At 37.1% G+C, this 25,433-nt stretch overlaps 1 protein-coding gene across 1 annotated transcript; it reads right to left on the bottom strand.

The window, feature by feature from the left end:
• Window positions 1-2,285: 2,285 nt before the first annotated feature.
• LOC101428092 (kelch-like protein 12) lies at window positions 2,286-18,793 on the bottom strand. The gene is given in 6 exon segments (XM_071212695.1): window positions 2,286-2,482; window positions 2,485-2,513; window positions 2,515-2,850; window positions 3,137-3,184; window positions 3,186-3,942; window positions 18,304-18,793. Coding segments are annotated over 6 exon segments (1,857 nt in total).
• Between the last annotated feature and the right edge of the window lie 6,640 nt (window positions 18,794-25,433).

Consider the following 25,433-nt stretch of genomic DNA (forward strand, 5'->3'; position numbering starts at 1 on the left):
CTAAAGAGACCCACAGGTTCTATGGTCATGGCAGATGGATTTCATTGCCATGTTGGTTGGCCCTTCTTTGGAGCTGTGTTTCTGTGTGATGGAGCTGGACTCAGATGTGATCTCTTTTCACAAACCTTTCATGCTGCTTTACTGGAATTGTATTTGGTGCTGGGGTTTAAGAGATATCTAGGGGATTTGGATCTCTGGACTGATAGTGTGTTGGCCAGGCCCAGAGCCTCAGCAGACTTCGGCTCCTACACTCTGATTTATTGGACTTACCCCACTCAGCTAACATGGAGTTGAAGAATGTCAATCACCACACCATGGAGCCTAGAGTGCTTGTGACTGAGAGCAGGAGTATTGCATCCAGTATCCATGTGGAATCTAAGCCCCCTCTTGACATAGATGTGGGTTAATAATCGAAAGAGTGTGACATTGGTGTGGAAATGGTGGCCATGGTGGCTGGTGGGGGTGGGGAATGGGAAGAGGAGATGAGATGTGGGGGCATTTTCGGGACTTGGGCTTGTCCTGAGTGGTGCTGCGGGGACAATTGCCAGACATTCTATGTCCTCCCATGGCCCACTGGACAGAATGTGGGAGAATGTGGGCTATGGTGTGGACCGTAGGCCATGGGGTGTAGCAATGCCTAGAGATGTACTCACCAGATGCAGTGGATGTGTCATGATGATGGGGGAGAGTGTTACTGTGGGGGGAGTGGTGGGATGGGGGAGGTGGGGGTGAATGGGGACCTCATATTTTTTTAATGTAATATCTAAAATATGAATAAATAAAATAAAATTTAAAAAATAAAATAAAATAGACTATTTAATATCTATTACAATGATAAAATATTTTCTTGAAAAAATACAAGGGAAATTAACTCTGTACATGAATACAACTTGAGGAAAGGGGAAAAATGGAATTTCAGAGCAAATGGAAAGTGCATCCTTATTTAGGTCATCACATTCCCACATTCCCAATACCCATAAAGCAAGAATTTCACTGCAAAACACAGAGGAGCCTTGGATGATAGTTCAGAAATAGTGATAGCAGAGGTATTGGAAGTAACATAAGAGTTTGGGTTGTCTTTAATTGGTCTATACTGGGAAGAATAAAGTCCACTGTAAGGACAGGTAAGGGAACTGTATAGGAGGAAAAGAACTAAATATACCAAACTCAGCAGTTAAAACCACTCTTAAGTAGAGGTATGCACTTAACAGAATCAAGTAGTAATCAGGTAGCTGAAATACTAGCCTGTTGTTACCTCACCCCATCCCAAAATAAATAGTGTGGGAGATTGTAATAGTGTAGCAGTAGTTGATCAACAAAGAAAAGTAGTCTCTCACCCATTCAAGGCAAATCTTGCCATAGCTAGATGAAACCTAGCAGGGAAAATGATGATTGTAAAATCAGAGGTATTTCTAGTTTATCTCCAGACATACTGAACCCCCACATTTTTGCCATTTTCCTTCATCACAATATTTGTTCACTCTGTTATTCTTTAGTACAGTCTCCAGTGACAAGAGACACAACATTCTACTTTAGAAAGGCCTTGAGGAAATATAAAGATTCTTCAAATGATACACCTGTCTCAGTCTTTTAGGCTACACTTCAGTGGTTTCTAGGCTCACTCATAGTCCAAAAAATTCAGTTTACTTACTCTATCCTCTGTGCCGATATACCAACTTAGTCCCCTTGAAGTGATTGTCAGATGAGTCTTTCTCCTATGACCTCCCAAGGTTCTGACAGAACTTTATGTTTCTCTTCAGAATGGAACTGTATTGTCCCTAGCTATCAATACAGTGGAAAAGGAATTTGTCCTTGAAAAAAAGATATTGAGTCTTTCCAAGCTTACTAAATTTGGTATCCTTCCAATGTTCTAGGCTGAATGCTTCACATATCTAGTAGGCCAAATTCACCTTAGTTCTCTGCAAAATATGAGGCATACTATATCTAAATATATATATGCTTGGGATATATATATATATCCCAAGAACATGGTAAGTTAGAAATGACAAGACAAAGTGCTCCCCATGGAGGAGGGATGGTCATAGCCTCTCACATCCACTCACTGTGCATTCTCTTTCCTTAAGTGTCAGTTACCCACCCTTCTCAGGGACAATTAACAGAGTGAGGGAGAGTATGTGTCAAAATAAATACAATCATCACAGCACTGGTGCTTGTAATCACACTGTGCACACCTTAAGAAATAGACATTCTGGAAAAGATTCTTGATTCTCCCCTAAATTGTCTCTTGAACCAGTCACTAGCTTTGGATGGCATTCCAACAGTGGTCATTTCACTTGGAGAACACACATACTGGCATCACAGCCCTGGGGTTCCAGTGTCACTACTTCCCAGCTGTCAATGATAGGGTAATGCCATTCAATGCTACTCAGCAGAGTATTCCCATCATATCCTGCAATTTCATAGAGTCTCCCCTGAAGCACTGTGGCCCCTACATAGCATTTTGGGGTATTCATACCAGTGAGGTTGTCCAGGAGTCTGTTTTAATGTTGCATCAATGAAGAAAGGTGGGCTGTACCATCAAATCCCCCCACCACATAAATATGGTTATTTAGCAGAGCTATTCCTGCACCAGAGTGCTTGGTGGCTATCAGGGTAAAATTAGTCCAGTGTCCTGTAAGGGGATCACACTTCTCAACTGAATTTAATATATTTAAGCCATCATATCCTCCAAGACAGGAGATCACTTCACTGGCCACCGCAAGTCTGGCACCTTCCCTGGCTGTCTGCATATCTCTCAGCCTGCTCCATTGGTCAATGTTTGGGTCATATCACTCCATACTGGTATGACACCTGCTTCCATCAAAGCCTCTAGATACATAGATCATATCTCCCAGGGTTTTAGCTCCAGCATGTTGTAAAGCATTCATAGAGGCCACAGAATACCAGCCTCCACCCTCATTTGCTGAGTAGTCTAGATATTCCACTGAATGACCATCACAGCCACCAGTTATGTAGATTCAGTCAGGTAGGGACACTGAGGCTATGTATCATCTCTTTCGAGTGATGCTTGGCAAAAAGCTGCACTCCTGAGTTTTGGGGTCATATTTTTTACCACATCAAAGGGAGACTGCTGACTTCTGAGGCCCCAACTACCAGAAGCACTTCATTGGCTTCTAGAGGAGCCCTTGTCCTGGATTCCTGCATCTCACTCCACAGTTCAGCCCAGGTGAAACTTCTTTGCTTCATCAACTAGTTTCCTGCATTGTAAACTACAGCAGATGAAAGGCCCAGCATCTGTTGCATCTGTGATATACCTAGAAGTCAGCAGGGGTATTCCTATATACTGTAACATGTCAGGCAAGGATTCTTCTAGCTCCTTCCTGGCACATTTCACCCATCTGAAGACAGCCTCAAAGATGGGCTCTTCAGAATCCACCCGAATTTCATCACACTTGATTAGCTTTTCCTCCTCTCCTTGAGTTAGAAGAATGAATTCTTCATGCTGTACCATTTCAGGAAAATGGTTCTGGCTGAAAACCTCAGCTGCTTGCATGAGGTCAACAGCATTTTTAGTTTCAGCAAAATCCCTGATACCCAGGCAATCAGAAAGGTCCAAGTGACTTTCTAAGAACTCACAGAAGGCTTGCTTCACACCTTTCAACTGAAGCAGATAGGCTGCAGGGAGCAGCACTTGTACATTCTCCACTGTCATGTGTGCTTTTTCTGTGTACACAAAGCCCGACAGGATATCCATTGTAGAGACAGTTAAACCTTGGACATCAGCAGAAGGATTCGTGTCTTCTGAAACCTCACTAGTGAACGTGGCACAGAAATAATCACTACAGGCCTGCAGCACAAGCCGGTGGGCAGAGAAGTCTTTCTGTTCCACTCTCAAAGCCACATCACAAAGGGCATTGCTCTTCCTGAGGGAGTTCATTGAGTCTAGTATGGGTTTAGCATAGGTAGTAGGTAGTTGTCGTTATGCCTTTGGGGGCCATGGCTCCCATCAAGCCATCTGGAGAAAGAGGAAAGGGAATCCTTGGGTCTTGCAGCTCCCAAGCCCGCCCGTGGGGGCAGGGTAGGGCCCTGGGCTAGCCAGCGACTCAGGAGGACCCAAACTGCCACCACCCCAAACTGGAGGCTCTGGATAATTTTTTCTTAATGTGTGTGTTTCCCAATTAAATTTTATGAGTTGTGGCCACTTAAGACATAGTAAAATAGATTTATGTGCATAATATGAATATTTATGTAAGACTATGTGATACCAAGTTAACAACAGAATTTACAATAAAGAGGTTTATTCTTTAAATTTTTAAAATTAAATTTGTAAGTGAAAAAGGACTCTTCTTAGAATTGTAATAAATATTTATTCAGATGCATACCTTTGAAATTGTACGCATTCCTTGTAAATTTTTTTTTTTATATTGACTTCTAGGCTTGTATGTATTATTTTCTTCACATTTGCATATACATTTGATTTTCATTTATTATTAATGAAAAAATAACCAATCAATTATCTCTCATCATCTAATATTATCATCTATTAGATATCTGAATTTATGCAACTTTGACTCTATAAATGTGCCTCATAATAATTTCACTTTCTGCACATTCACTGGATAGCGAATATGTTAAATTGTAATACAATTCTAGAAGCAGTAGCCTAAAATTAAATAAACTGATTTGGATTAAATAGCCTAAATTTTTCTTTCATGCAACAGACAAATCATTCCACAGGATCCCTGGATCTTCTACTTATGTGTAGTGAAAGGGACTGGCTTGGTGCATTTGAATATAAAACCCCTTGTTACAGTATCTCTGATAACTGTATCTTGTATAGAAACTGCCTTTCTTCCCTTTGCACCATATGGATTTTAGAAAGCCTGTCAGGAACAGGTTCCTAACCCTTAGTGAAATTAATACACATTGTCCAGAACCAATGAACCATTTTCAACATCTGCCTAGCCACAATTACTGGTGTGGGAATGAATATATACTCAAGTCAGGATAAATGGTTCTGATGGATGTAGGATGACCGAATACCTGAAAGTAACTTGTTTCTCCCCCTGCTGCTAGGATACAAAGAAAAGAATTGTATGTAAATCAGAAGGTAATGAAATGTAACGCTCTCTTTGGGCCAAATTCCGCTTTTGGTGGTCAAGAATATCCTCTTGAAGCAATGACGTATGAAAACCAGGTTCAACCAGTTGGCCGGACCTGCACAGAAGCAATCCCATGCTGTCCTCACTTCAACTTGCTTAATTAACATAGTAAAATTCCCACCCAGGGGTGGAGTTATCCATCCCTTTCTTGATCATGCAATGTATGTGCAAGTATGATTTCCTGAACATGCTAATCATACAATTATATAACCAGCTATGTTTGTTCATCCATATATATATAAACTAATGCATAATCAAAGCAAATGCTAAGTAGTAACTTGGATATTTAAGCAAGAGTGAAACTGCAGCACAGGGAGTCAGGTCTGAGTCACTTTGGACTGGCCTTGGCTCCTTACCTCTGTAGATGTAATACATGTGAGTTTGCCTAACTCTCGTGTTGAAGTTTTCTTCATGCCATCTCTGGTTATTCATAAAGGCCTTGCTTTAAGGTCTAACAGTTCCCTTCCCTGAAATTTTCATATTTTAAATTATTTGGCATAAGAGGGGGTCCCCAGTGTTTCTTCCATGGGGAGGATTCAACATGTCAAATATTTTAGTTAGCCCTTCAAATTGTTTTAAAACTGGTTAAATCAATATTTAAAATTGGCAGTTTCACATACAAATATAAATTTTCAATAAAAGATCATTAAAAAATGGGTCTACATCTTTGCATGGAACTAACAAATGGAGATGGGAAGACCCTTGTTCCTCACCCAGGAGAGTTTTGTAACCATTCAACTCCTTAGCTATCACTTTTGACCATGTCTGTTATTAGCTGGGAGTCTGTGGAAACTGAGGTTACTGTATCTTTGATAATAAAAGCTTCACTGTTTTGTGAGTGCTTATTCATGAAATTTAACTGAGGAGTGATCATCTATACATGGTTCTAACATTATACCTTATAGAGTATGCATTTTTTCCCTCAATAAGATATGTTTAAGTCCTAATCCCCAATCTTAGGAATGGGATCCTATTTAGAAATAGGATATTTGATTATCTCATTAGCATTGATGAAGGCAAATTGGAGTGAGTGGCAATATGACTGGCAACCTTATAAGGAGAAACTATTTGGACAGAGAGAGAAGAAGCTATATGCAAGAAGCAGAGATTGAGTTGTGTTATTAAGACCTGAACCCTACAGACTTCAGCAAATGCAAGGCTTTGCTGATATCTGGATAAAGAGGTGTAGTGTCTAAAACTTTGCCTTAAGCCACCCAATAAAGTTCTGGCATATTAAGAATTTTTGGTATTTTGTTAGCCAGTCCTAGGAAACTAAGAAAATACCTATGTCCAGAAAGAGAAAAATTTAACATGTATTTATGTTTCATCCAGCAATATATGTGAGTGTTCCCTAATCTCCTTACACTGTTAACATTCTATGGTTGCCTAAATTTAAAATATATCTCAATTTGCATTTTATCAATGATGATAAGTTTCTATGTTTCTCTTTAAAAATAAATGCTTTAGATTACATAAATGTTACATCAAAAATATAGGGATTCAGTAAAAGGCAAAAGATTTCTGTGATTTGAAGGGAACCAGGGTCCATAGGCTGGAGGAATAGAATATGGTTTAGAGTGGACTTACTGATATTCTACTATAGGACTATTGTGATTAGTAATGGAAGAAATTGTAGCATTGATGTGAAGAAAGTGGCCACAGTAGCTGCTGAGGGTAGGGAGAGGGAAGAAGAGATATGATGTGGGGGCATTTTTCAGGACTTGGAGTTGTCCTGGGTGGTACTTCAGGGACAGATGCTGGACACTGTATTTCCTGCCATGGCCCACCGGGAGGCCTGGGGAAGAGTGTAAACTACAATGTAAACATTTATCCATATGGTACAGCAGTGCTCCAAAATATATTCACCAAATGCAATGAATGTGCCATGATGATGAAAGAGGTTGTTGATGTGGGAGGAGTGGGATGAGGGGGTGGGTGTTATATAGGGACCTCATTTTTTTTAATGTAACATTTTAAAAAAAAGAAGAAGAAAAAGATAAAAAGCCAGGAAAAAATATATGGGGGATTCCTACATACTGCAACCCATCCTTCTCCCATACTTTCCCCCATTGTCATCTTTTATTAATGTGGTACATTGTTAAAACTGATGAACATGTATTGAAGCATTTCTACTAACCATGCACTATAATTTATATTATAGTTTCCACTTTGTCCTGCACAATTTTATAGGTTTTGACAAAATGTATAATAGTCTGTATTCATTATTGCAATGTCATGCAAGACAATTCCAATATCCCATAAATGTCCCCATGTTACACCCATTCTTCCCTCTCTTTCCTCTTAGAAACATCTGGTGGCCACTGTTTTTATATCAATGGTACAAATTCGTCCATTGCTAGAATAATAATAAGTCTACTTTAGTCTCTAGTTGCATTCCTTCCTTATATTTGTTCATTCCTCAATCTTGAGGATTTGAGGAAGGTGATGCCAACTCTGCTCCTAATTGAGAAGAGGCTTAGACCCCATGGGGCAAATGTATGGAACTGTCTTGCTTGCAATTATAGATACTCTCTGTGTTTGGGATGGACATTGTCCATCATCATCCTTTTGTTAACTGTGAGTTGAATGAACTAGAAATTAGGTGTTGCAACTTTGCTGAGATTCAGATCTCAACTGACACATAAACAGACTGAAGATTTAAGTCTCTGAGACATATATTTAACATGTATAGTGCTAATTGCAAATTCAAAATAAAAGGGGCAGAAGAGCCATGTGTAGGAAGATAATAAATGAATCTAAATCTGTTACATTGGGGAACATGTATTTTAAAATAGGTCTGAATGACAGGGTGCCAAATTCCTGAAACTGTCTGGCCAGCCTATAGTATCTAAATGTCTCTAGAACCCACAGGAGCTCTGCTATTTGAGGTATTGCTTACTGTGGCAGTTAATGAGATCTTGCTGATACATGTGTAAGTGTAACCTCTGGAATGACCTCCCAAATCATTTTGAAATGTCTTAGCCATAAAAACTCATTTGCAATTAATATTTCCCCCATTTGGTCAATGTCTTTTCCCAGATACAACACTAGTAAGCACTTGTTCATAATCTCTTGGTGCCAGAGAGATTCATCCCCAGGAATCATGTCCCATGCTGGGGGGAAGGTAGTGTGTTTATATGTTGAGTTTGGCTTAGAGAGAGGCCACATTTGAGCAACAAGGAGGCTTTCAAGTAGTCACTCTTAGGTAATATATAATACCAGACAAAGTTGCAAATTCACAGAAAAAGGTCTATAAGTACAACAAACAATATGAAGGCCTGTTGTAGGGGCCTGTCCTCCTTCACTAGGCATTGCCCATGTACTCAGGGGATTTTGCCACTCTATTTGAGAATGTAGCAGAACTTCCCAGGATGGGAACTCAATATTCTTTCAGTTATTGTGTGGGTCTCCACCCATGAAGACTACTTGAATATATTCATATGTCATACAGGCATGCTCCAGTTGCATCCCTCTTCAAACATCCCCCATCCCTGACACCCCACACCAGTGATCTTCTCCTGCCATAGTTGTGACCCTTCTGCTGTCCAGTAGTTCCCCAAAATCAAAGTCAAGGAAAAAACAAATAAAACTAAGAAAATAAAATAGTAATAAAATACATAAATACAAAAAAGTCATGATATTAAAATAAATTTTTTTCATAGAGTCTTTCATCACTGTAAGACTGATTTTTTAAATCTACAGTGACAAGTTCTTCCATAAGTTCCCCAATATTTTTTTTTGCTTTATCTTCAAAGAAGGTTTAGGTTACAGAAAAGTCACACAGAAAATATGGGGGATTCTCATATACTCAACACACTCCCCCTTTACCACTCTCCTCTATTAATAACATTTTAGGTGTGTATGATATACATTTGTTATAATTGATGTACATATGTTGAAACATTGTCACTAACCATAGTTAATGTTTTACATTTTGATTTACATTTTGCATCATACACCTTTATAGGTTTTGACAAATTTTAAAATGACCTGTGTTCATCATTGCAAGATCATGCAGAACAATTCCAATACCCTAACAATGCCCTATGTTTCATCTATTCTATTCTTCCCTCCTTCTTCCCTCAGAACCTATAGTAACTACTAAATTTCCATTTTTGAAGAATAAGGTGTATATTTACATGCAATAATATTGAAAGCTTGATATATTTGTCTGTTTTCATTTATTAGGCACTATGTTCTCCAGAGATTTTTGCCCCTCACTTTGAGAACATAGCAAGACTCTCTAGTATGGGAGCTTAATATTTTCTTGTTTATTGTGTGGGTCTCCACCCACTGAAATAACACACTATAACAAGATGAACACTTCCATATTCTGAAGAGACATGCCCCAGGTATGCCCTATCCCATATATCTCCCCGTTTCTGACACCCTGCACCAGTAAACCTCCCTGCTTTATATGCCAAAAGAATGTGCATTAATCTACAATTTAAAATTGAGTTTTGTTTTTGAACTTTGCTATTTTCAGATGTAATATAAATGTTAAGGCTAGTTTTATGCTGTTTATAAGAGGTACAACTAAAGCAAGAAGTGAATACTTTGGGAGTAAAAGTATGGAAAATGCCAGTCTAGGCAAAAATTCACAAAAGGGAAACTGACATGGTGTTTTAAAATCAGGCCCCTTCCCTACAAAAATGTAGCAAAAAACAAAAACAAAAAAACTATCATGAACTATATATCATATATGAATTAGTCAGGGAGAAAATAGAACATACATAAAATATATGCAATTTAAAAAATACCATATAGAGAGAAGGCTTAGCTGGGGCATATCTATCAGGCATATGACTGAGTTCAAGTGTTCATGGGGTATTGTCATGATGGGTGAAGTTACACACAAAACAAAAGAATACCAAATCCCCATCCAGGGAAGTTCTGCCACATTCTCTAATGGGACAGCAAGAATCCCCTGGGTACAGGGGCAGTGACTGGTGAAGGATGATGCAGCATTGATGGGTCCTTGGTAATGATCACTGTACTTATGCATGTTTTCTTTTGAAACTGAAACTTAGCTAGAATTGTAGGTTGTCTAAGAGTTACCTTCTGAGAGATTTCTTGTTGCTCAAATGTGGCCTCTCTCTAAGCCAAACTCAACATATAAATGCATTACCTTCCCCTGGCGTGGGACATGACTCCCAGGGATGAGCCTCCTTGGCACCAATGGATCACTACTAAGCACCAACTAGCAATGCAACTTGAAAAGGGCCTTGACCAAAAGGGGGAAAGAGTAAGGACAAATGAGTTTATATGGTAAAGAACCTTCAAAGTGAGTTGGCAGATCATTCTAGAGGTTACACTTAGGCATGTCTCAACAGGATCTCATTGACTGCCACAGTAAATATTGCCTCAAATAGTAGGGCTTCTGAGGTCTCTGGAGACATACAGACACTATAAACAATGCTGACAATTCAGGAGTTTTGTGCCTTGCCCATGGGCCATACTTTGGAATTTTTACTCCCAAGTGTGACAGAATTGGATTCAGTTGTGGTTTCCCTACACATGGCTCTTCTGTCCCTTCTACTTGAACTTATATTTAATAGAGTTGATAGGTTTATGTCCAAGAGACTTAAGTCTTTGGGCTTTCCATGTGCCAGTAGGCCCCTGAATCTCAATAGAGTTACAACACCTACTATCCAATTCATTGGACTCACCCAGAAAACTAGCAAGGAAATGATGAGACACAACAAATATTCCAAGGAACAGAGAAAGTATAAAAATGCAAGCAAGATAGTATCCATTTGCCCCATGGGATTTAAGCACCATCTCAATTAGAGGTGGAGTGAGCATCACCACCTGAGAATCCTCAGGATTGGTAAGTGAACCATAGACTAGAGTAGACTTACTGTTATTCTACTATAGGCCTACAGTTATTCTAGCCATGGAAGAACTTTTATCATTGATGTGGAGACAGTGGCCACTACAGGTTCTGAGGGGAGTGAGAAGGAAAGATGGGTGTAATATGGGAACATTTTTGGGACATTGGAATTGTTCTGAATGTGGTTGCAGTGAGAGATACAGGCCATTGTATATCTTGTAATAACTTACAAAATTGTGTGGGAGAGAGTTTAAACTGTAATGTAAACTACAATCTCCAAATAGTGGCAATGCTCCAATATGTGTTCATCAATTGCAACAAATGTACCACACTAATGAAGGATGCTGTTAATATGGGAAAGTTTAGGAGGGATAGTGAGTGGGGCATATGGAAATCCCCTACATTTTTTATGTAACATTTATGTAATCTAAGATTATTTTAAAATTATTTTAAAAATTTCCTACTTTGGAATTTATGCTCCTGAGTGTGATGGAATTGGACTCAGATGTGACCTCTCTACACATGCCTCTTCTGTCACTTTTACTGAAACTGTAGTTGGTGCTGGGGTTCGTGTATCCTCAGGAGACTTGAATCTCTGGACTGTTCATGTGCCAGCTGGGTCCTGAGCCTCAGCTGAGTTGTAATACCCACTCTCCAGTTCATTGGACTTACCCAGGCAAGCTAACAGGGTAGTGAGGATGGTTAACCACCACATCAAGGAACCGAGAGAGTCTACGACTGCAAGCAGAATTGCATTCATCAGCCATGTGGCATCTAAGCTCCCTCTTGATTTAGTGGTGGAGTGGATATTGCCATCCCAGGATCCACAGAATGGAAGAATAAATATGGATTAGAGTGGACTTACTGATATTCTACTATAGAACTATTGTGACTTTAGCAATGGAATAAATTGTATCATTGATGTGGAGACAGTGGCCACAAGAGTTACTGAGGGCAGGGAGAGTGAAAAGGAGGTGTGATATGGGGGCATTTGTGAGACTTGGAGTTGTCCAGAATGATATTGCAGGGACAGATGCAAGACATTATGTATCCTACCAGAACTCACTGAATGGAGTAGTGGAGAGTGTAAACCACAGTGTAAACTATAATCCATATAGTGTAGCTGTGCTTCAAAATGTATTCATCAAATGCAATGAAGGTGTTACACTGATGAAAGAGTTTGTTGATGTGGGAGGAGTGGGGGGGGGTGGGGAGTGGGGTGTATGGGAACCTCTTAAATTTTTTAATGTAACATTTTAAGTGATCTATGTATCTTTTAAAAAGACAATAAAAAGTTAAATAATAGTAATAAAAAGTACATATAAAAAGGCTATTAAAATGCAATAATAAAATAAAAATATAATATTTCATGTTTCCACATAGGAATATCTCCATATATATATATGTATATATGTATATGTATTTATATATGTGTATAACCTCAATATAACTATATTTCTTTATATTTGTGTCAAAATCTATACATCTCTCTATATAATCTGTATTTTTCTTTTTTATTTGTGGGATTTATTTGAACATTCTGAATAAGAGTTCTTTGTCAAATATATATCCATATATATATATATATTTCAAAAATTGTCACCTACCATATGGCTTATTTTTGGCTATTGTATTGTGGTCTTTTGATGATCACAAGTTTTTAATTTTAGTATAGTCCAATTTATCAATCTTTTCCAACATTGTACTTGATATCATGTGTGATCCCTGAATATGGTTTTTCAAAAGTAGAAGTCTAGGACTGATTTAAATATTTCTTTGGCCTGGAATACAATGCTGAGTTCTTGCTAAAGAGAAAATGGAAGGTAATTATCCATTGTTGATTTTGAATTACTTGCTTGAGAAAGTGCCCTAGAGATGAAGAGCCTGCCTCAGTTGACTAGTAAGTTAATATTGATGAGTAATTAGATTGTATTTTTATAGATGTTTCTGTCTGACAGGAAGAGAATGCCAAGCTTAGGGATTTAAAGTTTCAGTACAAGAATATTATGTAATTCAGAGCCCAGAGTAAAACATGGATTACTTAGGAAAATATAAAACAGGTTAATCATTTTAGCAGCAAGAAGATATTGCAGGGATATAGCTAAACAAGTTTTGGAGGCCTGAAAAAATTGAAGAAATACCAACTTCAGGGAGTAATTACCAAGCCCCAGGCCTGGAAGAACAAAAATGTAAAATTAGAATCATCGAAATTAAAGGGAATATGTTGTGCTTCAAAGGAAAACTATGTAATAGTTGATATGATGTCTTTTCTCACTGTCTAATTCTAGCCTTTCTATGAATTTAACTCTGTAAATTGTAGATAAATGAGAGCAAGGCAAAATGAAAAATTGGTTTTAAGCCTACAAATTCTATTTAAGTGGAGATTCCTTTGACTTTCTTCCCCTACTCTGGAAGGGGAAGATTTTGCCACATTTGCACATTCATTTCAGTACTACTGATTAATAAACATTTGAGATGTATGGATTCTCCTTGGAACTCTTGCCAAAGAGGTTTATGACATTGTTAAAGTCATTCAGAATCAAGCTTAGATAAAACCAAGAGGCCTCTGAAGGGGAATGTTTTGTATTATTGGAATAATGTACTTAAATCCCTGAAGACCGCTCTGAGGTTTTCAATATTACAAGATCAGGAAAGTAGACAAAGAAATAAAAGAAAACAAAGAAACAGTTATTCATTAAAACTTTCAGGGTTGGAAATGTTCTATATGCACTATCCAATATGATAACTATTAGGCAAGTTTCATTATTGAGGACTTGAAATATGACTAGTCTGTTTGAATAAATGAATTACTAATTGTATTTAATTTTATTTAATTTAAATTGTTATCAGTAGCTCCTGCTATATTGGACAGCAAAGCTAGATAGTGTTCTTTCTTTTTTAATTTTAATAATGTCATTTTTTTTTGCATTCTTAGATTACTCTGAGCACTCAGAAATGACAAACAAATCAAAATGACTTTACTACATCACATACCCCAGTTCTGGCTTTGAAAATATAGTTATCATAATTCTAATATAAATAATTAAAAATTACTAATGGCATGTATTTTTATTACATTTTATTTTGCTGTCCCTGCACCCTATACATCTAGATTATTTGTAGTGAGTAAAAAATAGGTTATAGTACAGTACCAAACTACTGATATTTTATTATAAGACACAAAGTTCAGCTTAAATTAAATATAACAAAATAAAGGAATAATGGTGTCAAGTAATTGTAGTAGTTGCCTCAACTCAGACAGTGGTTTAATTTTTAAGAAAATAGAAAACTGAAGTGACTTTCTTTCATCTCAATTTTCTGTGTTGAAATTTAACAAAAGTTTCAATTAGCATATTTACAGAATATTTTTATTGCATTTACTGGCACAATTTGAAGATGTGTACAGAATTTTAGACAATTGGAAAGCATAATGATTAAATTGAAGTTGAGGCAAAGCAATGGCAAAATATTATTGATAACATCTAAACTTTGAGGATACAAATATTATTTTTCCTCTTAAAAATATTTACAGCATTGGACAATTTAATACCTGAAAAAATTAGCTTCTGTGAAGATCTGTCCATTGAAATCTAAAAGGGGCTCCTTTACCAAATATAGTTTTAGTCTACTTAAGAGAGTATCCAAAGTTGGTAATTGACTTTTATAAGCCATCAGATTATTTACCAAAATTATTTTTTCATCATCAATAGCAAATATTGGTTCTGTGCTAGAATTGCTGAACACTTTTCTAAACAGTTGATATGTGTAAAGACTTTACTATAGTCCTTATGGGTGGCTGGCTTCCTCTCCTCCAGTTTAGAACGTTGGTTTTGAGCTTGGAATAATGTCCTCAAATCCATAGTTAATCTGGATCACCAGTCTAGTTATTGTTTTCTTTTCAAGGAAATCCTCCATAAACAGGCTTGCTTTCCATTGATCCAAGACAGAGATATCTGTTATTCCCTAAACTGAAACAACTGAGACTCTTGTCCATGGCTTCCAAAATCTATCATCAGTAACTCCTGCATGAAAATTTTCATCTTGATATAAACACGAAGGGGACTGAAACAACAGTCTCTGCAAAACTTCTTTCTAACTAAGTTCTTATATAAATAATCTATTGCACAAAATTTGAATGCTGGAAACATATCTGCTTTCTTTGACAGGAGTGCAAATTTCAAAGCTGCTTCTAAAGATTTTGTTTTTCCAGTGACACCTGACTGTTATCTATTAGGCTATCAGCCTCTGAAAGCATCTGAAGTAAAACTGCCTCTTGTGGTTCATTGCTAGGGAAGTTGGCCATTTCCAAATACTATGAATAATATTAAAATTCTGCAAACCTTTTTCAAGGATAAACTGTGGCTCATCATAGTCATTAACATAATCTCAAATAATACAATAACTGGTGAAAATGTTTCTATCTTCACTATCAACCCTGCTGCCATGTGTATCTGACCTTTGGTTTGGAGAAAGTGCCCAAACATGATGACATCAAGAATGTGGTGGAGCAGGCATCAGATGCTCCCTGAGTGGCATCCTGGATTACATTGAAGACCAGATTGTCTCCTGAGACTTTAAGAGTGACACACAATCTTCCAATTTTGATGCTGAGGATGGCTTTGCCCTCAGCAAACACTTTGTCAAGGCCCTTTCCTGGTACAGCTATGAATTAGGCCCACATGACCTCCACGGAGTAAGAGCCTCTGGAACCACCAGCCCCAGCAACAGCATGAGAGGAGGAGAGAAGCAGTCACTGCTGGGGAGTCCTAGCCCAACTTGATCCCTCAAAACTAAGAACAGCCCATCCTCCACAGCTTCCATACCAGACCCCCTGAAGAGGGGGAGGGACTCAGAGGGCCCTACCTTGTCATGCACTATCAATAAAGTGCACTGTACTCAGCCAAAATAATAATAATTAGCAGAATTGATGGAGACCAGAAAATTGAAATAAAGAAAAATTTATGGATACTTAAACACCTCCAGTAATAATGTCTATAGCCCTATGTGCTTAAAAGTAGTTAGGTTCACAATGAAAAGGAAATTATATTCAGTTATTTGCCCTTATGTTCTGTTACTACTATTATTGTTGTGATCCTGTACTTTTTAAAATAATTAAAATAAAATATCAAAGCAATAAAAGAAAGCTGGTAATTACTCTAGGCCACATATCCTAAAATTGTTACTAAACTGCTACCCAGCAAGGTAATCAGAAAATCTTCATTTTGGGGCTATTTCTAAATTTTGACTAATTTTTGATTGGTATAAATAAGCTTTATGTTTATAGAATACAAAAACAGTGTTAGAGTAAAATCTACATAGAGGTAGATATTTAATTTATATGAAGAAGAAAGATATTCTTGGATATTTGAAATAGGTGTACCTTTTTAGGTATTAGTGCTCATCATGTATAAAAATTGACAAGCTACAAAGCAATAGTAGTTCACAAAATTGAACAAGAATTTTACATGTTAATAAATAAATATTTCACCCAGAACTTTAAGGAGGGAAAAAAGCTTAATTCCCAAAGAGAAAAATGGGCAAAGAGATTGGACTGAAAATTTACTAATTAAATTTTACACATGCAATATAAAAATGGAAAAATTAAATTTAGTAAAATAATGTGATATCATTAATTTTCCCATATGAGCAGAAAAAATAATTTCAAAAATTTAAGTTATTTTAAAACTAGTTAAAAGTCAGTGAGACAGATACTCTGATACTCTGCTGATAGTAGTGGAAATCAATGTTATATTCTAGGAGTTACATATTTTACTATAACAGTCAATTAAACAAATCACATTTATTAGCCTGGAGGTTGTATTTTCAAGTATGATTTTAAAAGTCATCATCAATATAAATGAAATTGCATGTAATAATAAATGAATTGAATATACCAAGGTCACCAAAAAGAAGATAGAAGTAATGTTAGTTTTATGCAGATCATAGGATAATTTGAAGTGGAATATAAAGAGAATAACAAGTAACAGTGAAATGAGCTTATAAATTAAATGGAGACATTAAGAATCTATTCTTAGAGTGTAGACAATTTAAAAAAAGAAGAAGATGAAGAGAAAAAGCAAGAGAAGAGGAAAGGGAAACCATAAAGTCCAGAATAGAAAGTAGGGATGGAGGAACGAACTACAGAATAAAAGGAGGGGGGGGGGGGGGAGGAAGGAAAAAAATGGAAAAGGAAGGCACAGAAATTTGCGGTAGGAGTTTATTCAGAAAAGGAGAACTACAGTCACAAATACGTGAGGTGGGACATGTTCAGAATTATTTCAGGAGTGTGAAAGACTGTGATTCCATATAACAAAACAAACCATTCCTGATGATTTTCTATTCTGAATCTGGATGTTAATAAGAATGTTGTCATCACAAACTTTACACATTCTTAATTCTTAAGTGACCAGAAATTGCCACAATTTGACAAATCCTATAATGGATCTGTTGTGAACTCCCCAAGTAAATATTTAATTAGCATTGGCCAATAGAACACATAAGACAAGTTATGAATATTTATGCCTCCCCATTTTAACTACGGACGCCCTAAAAATAAAGGTACTTCCAGAAATAAAAACTTAAAAATTCTATTTTTGTGACAATCCTAAAATGTTGGGAGATTTCAGTGCATTTGGAAACTGACAGTGAGTGTAAAACATCTAGAATTCATTCCCAAATAGAACATGATAATATGAAATTGATACTGGAAAGAGAAATATTGAGTCACATATTTCCAAACTACACTTTTACTACACATAAAATAAGTTCATACAATTGTGAACTGGTACACTCTTAACATACCACATTGTTAAATTCTCTTGATTAGAAATAGGAAAATAGAGGTGTCTCTTTATTTTGAAAAGTTGTTCATATTAATTAAAATATCAAAATCAAGAAATCATTTTGCAAGTTTTATCACTATGGCTTTTCTTAATGCTGTCTGCATGTCCTTGTTTCTCAGACTATAGATGAGAGGATTCAGGGTGGGGGGTAATGCTGTGTAAAGCACAGATATCAACAATTTCAGGGAAGAAGATTTGAAATTTTTTGCAAAATATGTAATACTCCCTGTAAACAGGAACAGCATCACCACAATGAGGTGGGGCAGACAGGTTGAGAGAGTTTTTTGTCTTCCCTTTACAGATGGGATTCTTAGAACAGTGGTAAAAATATGAACATAAGAAACAACCATTAAGATGAAACACACAAAAATCAAACAACAGCTAAGAATAATAAATGCATCTTCTAAAATGTGCTTTCCAGAACAGGAAAGTATAAGCAGTGATGGAATATCACAGAAGAACTGATGGACTATGTTGGATCCACAGAAACTGAGAGAGAAAGTACCTGCTACATGAATGGAGCCATAAACACATCCACTGAGCCACGATGCTGTCGCCATCTGCACACAGGCACCTCTATGCATAATGCCCTCATAGTGCAGAGGATGGCAAATGGCAGCATAGCGGTCATAGGACATCACCATAAGAAGGGCATATTCTGTGCCAGAGGAAAATGCAAAAAGAAAAACTTGCAAGGCACATCCTAGGAAGGAGATGGAATGACTGTTGGTCAGAGGGTTCATAATAGATTTAGGAAGAGTGACAGAAATACAGCAGATATCAATGAAGGACAAATTCTTAAGAAAGAAATACATAGGGACTTGGAGATGCTGGTCAATGGTGGTGACGGTGATAATGATGAGGTTCCCCATCAATGCTGCCAGGTAAATGAGGAAGAAGAGGGTGGCATATAGTCTCTGTAGCATCCAGGCATCAGGGAATCCCATGAGCAAGAATTCCATTATTATGGTCATGTTGATAAATTTCTCAGGCATGCTGATTCTTCAGAGTGAAAATAGAAAAACAAAACAAAACCACAACATTCTTTTTCAGAGATCTCCTGATCTCTTCTGCTAGTGCCGTAGTGCTTTTTTATTATGAATGGTGTGCTTAGTTATTAGTCTACTATGGAATAATTCTAACATGTAAAATTGATTTCCTTTTAAAATATGTAGAGTGAATAATAATAATATGAACATTTGAAAATCTGCCTGTCCTTGGCACATGAACAGAGAAGTGCTACATCTCTGGATGTGCCTTCAGACTCTGGAAGGAGAGATAATGGTTTTGGAGCATATTCTGAATACACAAGAGCTAAATTTCCTTACTAACATGATCAACAAGTTCTCCTTTACCTACAAAGTTTTATTGTATTTATTTGTCTAAAAAATCCTATATATTTGTGCACTGTTTTTGACCCCCAGCAGAGAATACTTTTATTTCCTAAGAATAGGAAAATGCCCTATACTTTCTAGAACTGTATAAAATGTTACAGGAAAATTAGATGACAAATATAGAAAATGTATATTGGTATATTACTAGGTAAATCCATTCTTAAAATCCCTATAAATGTGTGTGAGGTTGTATGAATTACCTGTGTGCACATACATGTATTTGCATATATCTGTATGATAAAGGTAATTTTAAATGAATTATATGGGTATGTGTATGCTTATATTTGTGAGTACTATTGGAAAACTTTCCAAATATCATGTTCAACCCCTCTCTTTACTTCCCAAAATAGGAGAGTGGGCCTTGTTCTTTAGGACTTACAATAGTGGAATTAGCATTTCAATCAACAAGTGAAAATATTAATGAGATCACATCATGATCAAATTTTCCTATCATTTGTACTGGGAAAATATGATCTATCTAGTCAATGTAAAAATAAAGAGAAATCAGGATAGGTCAGCTTGTCAGATACTGACTTGGCAAAATATACTGAACTGAATTGATTTGAAAATAGTCTTAACTCTTTGAGCATGGAGTCATCTAATATCTCACCTTCCTTATTTTTAGAAGAAGGGAGCAGATGGAGGGGAAAACACCTACATGTACATATACTTTTAAAATGTAGCATGTCCTTTACTAGTCTTCTGCTCTCATTTGGGTTAACAGCAAGTGACAAGCCAGGGTGTGAGGAAGCTATCACTCATCATGGACTGAAATAATCTTACCGTGTAGAAATCAGCAGTCTCTCAATTCCATCTCTCCCTTGTGGGTATTTTTATGCAAAGTAGATGTGGAGGCAGAGATTCGAATAATACTATACATTTTCATACTCACCAAGCAGCCCTTTAGGAACTGGATCTGGATGAACAGGATTGTATTACATTACTTAAGTGTTTTCTAGAGGTCAAGTCAGTAAGACACTGCGTTTCTCTCAAGTGTTTAGATCTAAAACATCATAAGACGTATGTATTTTCTAGAGTTCCCAAGTGGCTAATTAAACTGGGGTTTTTTTGCCAAAAATTGAGGGCAGTGGCATGTTTTCCTGTTGGACTATGGACAGCTTGGGATTTGAAGGCAATGGAGCTCAGGTTTTCAATCCAGTGCCATGATGGTTAAAATTGTGTGTCGATTTATCTGTGTGATGGTGTCCAGACATTTGGTCAAGTTAGCACTTGCCTGATTATTACTATGAGTGTATTTTGTCAACTAATTTACAGTAAGTTGACTTCATCTATGGCTAGTTACATCTATAGTCAACTGAGGAGATTGCTTTCACAATGAGAGATATCTCATATAATCAGTTGAACCCCTTAAAAGGAGAAGTGATGATTTCAGCACCTAAAAGGGAGAATTTCTAGCTATACTTCAGCCAGCCAGCTTTGCTGGGAACTTCATAGAAATCCTTCATCAGATTTCCATGCTGTGGCCTGCTTTCAAAAATTTGACATGCCCATTCCCACAGTCATGTAAGACAATTCCTATTTTTAAAAATTATAGTCTGTTCTTTTTCCCTAGATAACCTTGACTAATACAAGTGCCATGCCTGTGTCATATACAGGGATTTATGTCAATCACATTAAATAAATAGGAACCATATTTAGTTGCTCCTCTTATTTGGGTAGTAAATTGTTACTGCTGTGTGATAGGCACTCTTCCAAAATCTGAGTTCAGATACTGGTATGACTTAAATTTAATAATCTATACATATCAGAGTGCATTAGCTGTCACCCTTTATTTTTTATGTTTTATACTTAAAATTTATATTAAAGTATTCTTTATGAAAATGATTTAAAAGTTAAATATAAAACATAATTAAAGTGTAATCTTTAACCCCATAATAACTATGATGATATTGCATTATAATGATCAAATATCACCAATTAAAAGGCATAAATTGTCAGAATTGATTTTAAAAATGACCTAAGCTTGTGATGTAAACAAAATCTCATTTCAAATATAATGTTATGGGTAAGCTAAAAGTAAAATTAGGAAAAAGATACTATGCAAACCCTAATTTTAAAATGCTGGAGTACTATTACTACCACAAATAAACTACCAAGAATAAAGAATGTATGACATAATAATAGGATGATCAATGTACAAGTAAGACATAATCTTGGATGAAAGTTGAAAAACAGATAAAGAGTATCAGAATTGAAAGGATAAATAAACAATCCCCAATTACAGTCAGAATTTTCAACACTCCTCTCTCTCATTGTTAGTAGAAAGAAAAGCAACCAAGGTATAGAAAATCTGAACAATGTCATTGACTAACTGTATCTAAGTGGCATTACTAAAATATTTTCACAATAACAGCAGAAATTACATTCTTCTCAAGTTTACACAGAATATCCACAGGTACAGAACATGTCCTGATTAGGACAAAATAATTTAATAAATTGAGTTGAAATAATATGATGTATGTTATTTGACAATAATGAAATTGAACTTAAATCAATGAGAAAGGTATTAATAACAGTACATCTTAAAAAATCAAAATTAAATAGCAGTTTTCTAAAAAAAAGTCCATATGTTCAAAAAGAATTACTTTGCCCTGAACTTAAATGAAAATAAAATCAACACAATTTGTGGAATGTGGCTAAAGATGTGCTTAGTGATCTTTTTTTCTAGTTCTGGATTTTTAAAACATTTTTTTCTTAAAGAAGTTTTAGATTACATAAATGTTACATTGAAAATATAGAGGATTCCCATATACCACACTCTCTCTCTTTCCTAACTTTTTCCCCATTAATGACAACTTTCAAATGTGGTACATTTGTTAACAATTGATGAACACATATTGAATTATTGCTACTAGCCATGGTCTATAATTTACATTATGGTTTACCTTTACACTGCACAATATTATAGGTATTGAGAAATGTATAATGGTCCATATCCATCATTGCAATATCAGGCAGAACAATTCCAATGTCCCAAAATGACCTTTAATACCTATTCTTCCCTCTCCTTCCCTTCAAGACCTCTTATGACCACTGTCTTTATATTGATTTTACAAGTTCTTCCATTATTAGAATAACAATGTCTACTTTAGTCCATAATTGAATTCCACCCTTATATTTGCTCTTTCCTCAATCTCGAGGATTTGAGGATGATGCTCACTCTGCTTCCAATTGAGAGGAGGCTTAGATCCCACATGGCAGATGGACGAAACTTTCCTGCTTGTAGTTCTAGATATTCTCTATAGAATCAATTATGGGCATTGTCCATCATCATCCTTTTATTAGTTGTCCTGGGTGAGTTTAATGAACTGGAGAATAGGTGTTGGCTGCATCTCTGCTGAAATTCAGAGCTCAAATTGCATATGGTCATCCAGAATATCTCGGTCTCTGGGACACATATTTAATGGGTATAGTGCTAATTAGAGGTTCAAATAAAAGGGACATAAGTCACTTGTGTGGGAAAATTATAAAAGAATCTAAGTGCAATACATTGATTATCATATATTCCAAGAGATATTGATTCTCTGTTCTGTCTATACTGTCTGGATGTCATTAGAACCTTCAAGGGACCCCCTTCTTAAGGCACCATTTACTGTGGTGGTCAGTGAGATCCTCCTGAGTCATGCATAAGTGTAACCTATGTAATGAACTCCCATTTCACTTCTGAAACACTTAGCCAGAAAAACTTACTTTTATTTAATATTTCCCCAGTTTGGTCAAAGTCTTTTTCCAAATGCATCATGAATTGGCTCTAGGTAACAACCCTCATTACAGGAAGGCTCATCCCTAGGAGTTGTGTCCCATGTCACAGGAAAGGTAATGAGTTTATAAGCGAAATTCAGCTTAGAGAGAGGTCACATTTGAGCAACAAGGATACTTTCAGTATGTACCCCTTAGGCAATATATAAGAGTAGGCTAAGATTCAATGTCATAAGAACAAGGTTCATAAGTACAAGCATCAATATCAAGGGTCTGGTGAATTGGTCTATACTACTTCACTAGGTACTGCCCATGTACTGCAGGGATTCTTGTCGTTATATTAGAGAATGTAGCAGGACTTCCCACGATAGGAATTCAATATTCTTTTTTTTTCTTTTTTGTATTGATTTTGTAAAAATATTACATTAAAAAAATATGAGGTCCCATTCAACCCTACCACCCCCACCCCACAACTCCCCCCCCCCCCGCAACACTGACTCCCATCATCATGACACATCCATTGCATTTGGTAAGTACATCTCTGAGCATCTCTGCACCTCATGGTCAATGGTCCACATCATGGCCCATACTCTCCCACATTCCATCCAGTGGGCCCTGGGAGGATTTACAATGTCCGGTGATTGCCCCTGCAGCACCATCCAGGACAACTCTAAGTCCCAAAGGGCGCCTCCACATCTCATCTCTTCCTGCCATTCCCCATACCCATCAGCCACCATGTCCACTTTTCCCACTCCAATGCCACCTTTTCTCTGTGGACCTTGGATTGGTTGTGTTCTTTGGACCTCTATGTCAAGAGGAGGCTCAGATTCCACATGGATACTGGATGCAATCCTCCTGCTTTCAGTTGTAGGCACTCTAGGCTCCATGGTGTGGTGGTTGTCCTTCAACTCCACCTTAGCTGAGTGAGGTGAGTCCAATAAATCAGATTGTAGGAGCTGAAATCTGTTGAGTCTCAGGGCCTGGCTATCATATTGTCAGTCCAGAGATTCAAATCCCCTAAATATATCTTAAACCCCAACACCAACTACAATTCCAGTAAAGTAGCATGAAAGTACAAACCGATATATGTACACCAATGTTCATAGCAGCATTGTTCACTATCGCCAAAAGTTGGAATCAACCCAAATGCCCATCAACAGATGAGTGGATCAATAAAATGTGGTATATACACGCAATGGAATACTACTACTCGGCTGTAAGAACAAATACACTACAAACACACAGGATAACATGGATGAATCTTGAGAACCTTATGTTGAGTGAAGCAACTCAGGCATTGAAGGACAAATACTACATGACCTCAATGATATGAAATAAGAAAGCTGCCTCAGAGAGTTAAAGACTGAACGATAGGCTTACAGGAAATCGGGGGGTGGAGGAAGGATGTGAGCCGACGTCTGCAGGGGTGGAATTTATGATGAGCTGGCGGTAAGTATGAACACAAAGAAGAGATAAAATGGGGCAAGGGGTTGCCTTTGGGGGGGCTTTGCGGGTTTGAGGGGGGCTGGGGATGGGAGGATGGGTAATATTGCCCTAAAAGTGCGGGGAGGGAGGGGTAGCATACGAACATAGGAAAGTGTCAGGTGTTGGTTGAGAGTAAAATGCTGAGAAAATCGTATCAAAATATAATTAAGAGGGTTACCTGTTTAGGATGCTCGGAGAGGATGGTCTGATGCGGGACGGGCTCCTGGGGAATGTCTGAATGCTCATTTTGCCAGAGTGGGTGGTACCATTGGGTAGAGACCCAAGTGGTGAGAGTGGGGGTGGACCCTCATCCTGGGGAGGACTAATGCCATCAAACAGAGGGAACTGTATCTCTCGAGAGAAAGGGTGGCTCCCAGGGCATTGGAGCAGTTGAGCAAGTTAGGTCCTGAACACTGTTGCAAGTATCTCTGGACGTGGCTCCTCGGGAAACGGAGGAATTCAATATTCTTTTGATTATTTTGTAGATCTACACCCACCAAGACAGCACCCGATGACCACATGAATACACTCATTTTCAAAGAGGCATGTCCCAGGTGCACCCCTCCTCATATGATCCCTCAAAATTGACGCCCCCACCAATGAATATACTGTCACAATTGCAACACTTTTGAAATAAAAAACTTCCCACAAAACAACTACAAAAAATAAAAAATTATTAAAAATTTAAAAATTGCCTTGTGTTTTTCATCACCTTTAGGTGTTATCTTTTGTGTACAGTGACAATTTCCTTTGCATATTCCTGCAGTGTCTTATTTTATTCATTTTATTTTCAACAAAACTTTAGGTTACAGAAAAGTCACATAGAAATTATAGGGAATTCCCATTTACCCCCTTCCCTCCCCACTTACATTTTCTTCTATTAGTAACATCTTACACAAGTATGGTACATTCTTTACAATTGATGAAAAATATTGAAGCATTGCTAATAAAAATGGTCAGTGGCTTACATTATGGTTTATATTTTTCCCAGTGGACTTTTATAGGTTTAGACATAATATATAACAGTCTATATCCA

Source organism: Dasypus novemcinctus, chromosome 29 (assembly GCF_030445035.2).
Source record: "Dasypus novemcinctus isolate mDasNov1 chromosome 29, mDasNov1.1.hap2, whole genome shotgun sequence".
NCBI classification, from domain to species: domain Eukaryota; kingdom Metazoa; phylum Chordata; class Mammalia; order Cingulata; family Dasypodidae; genus Dasypus; species Dasypus novemcinctus.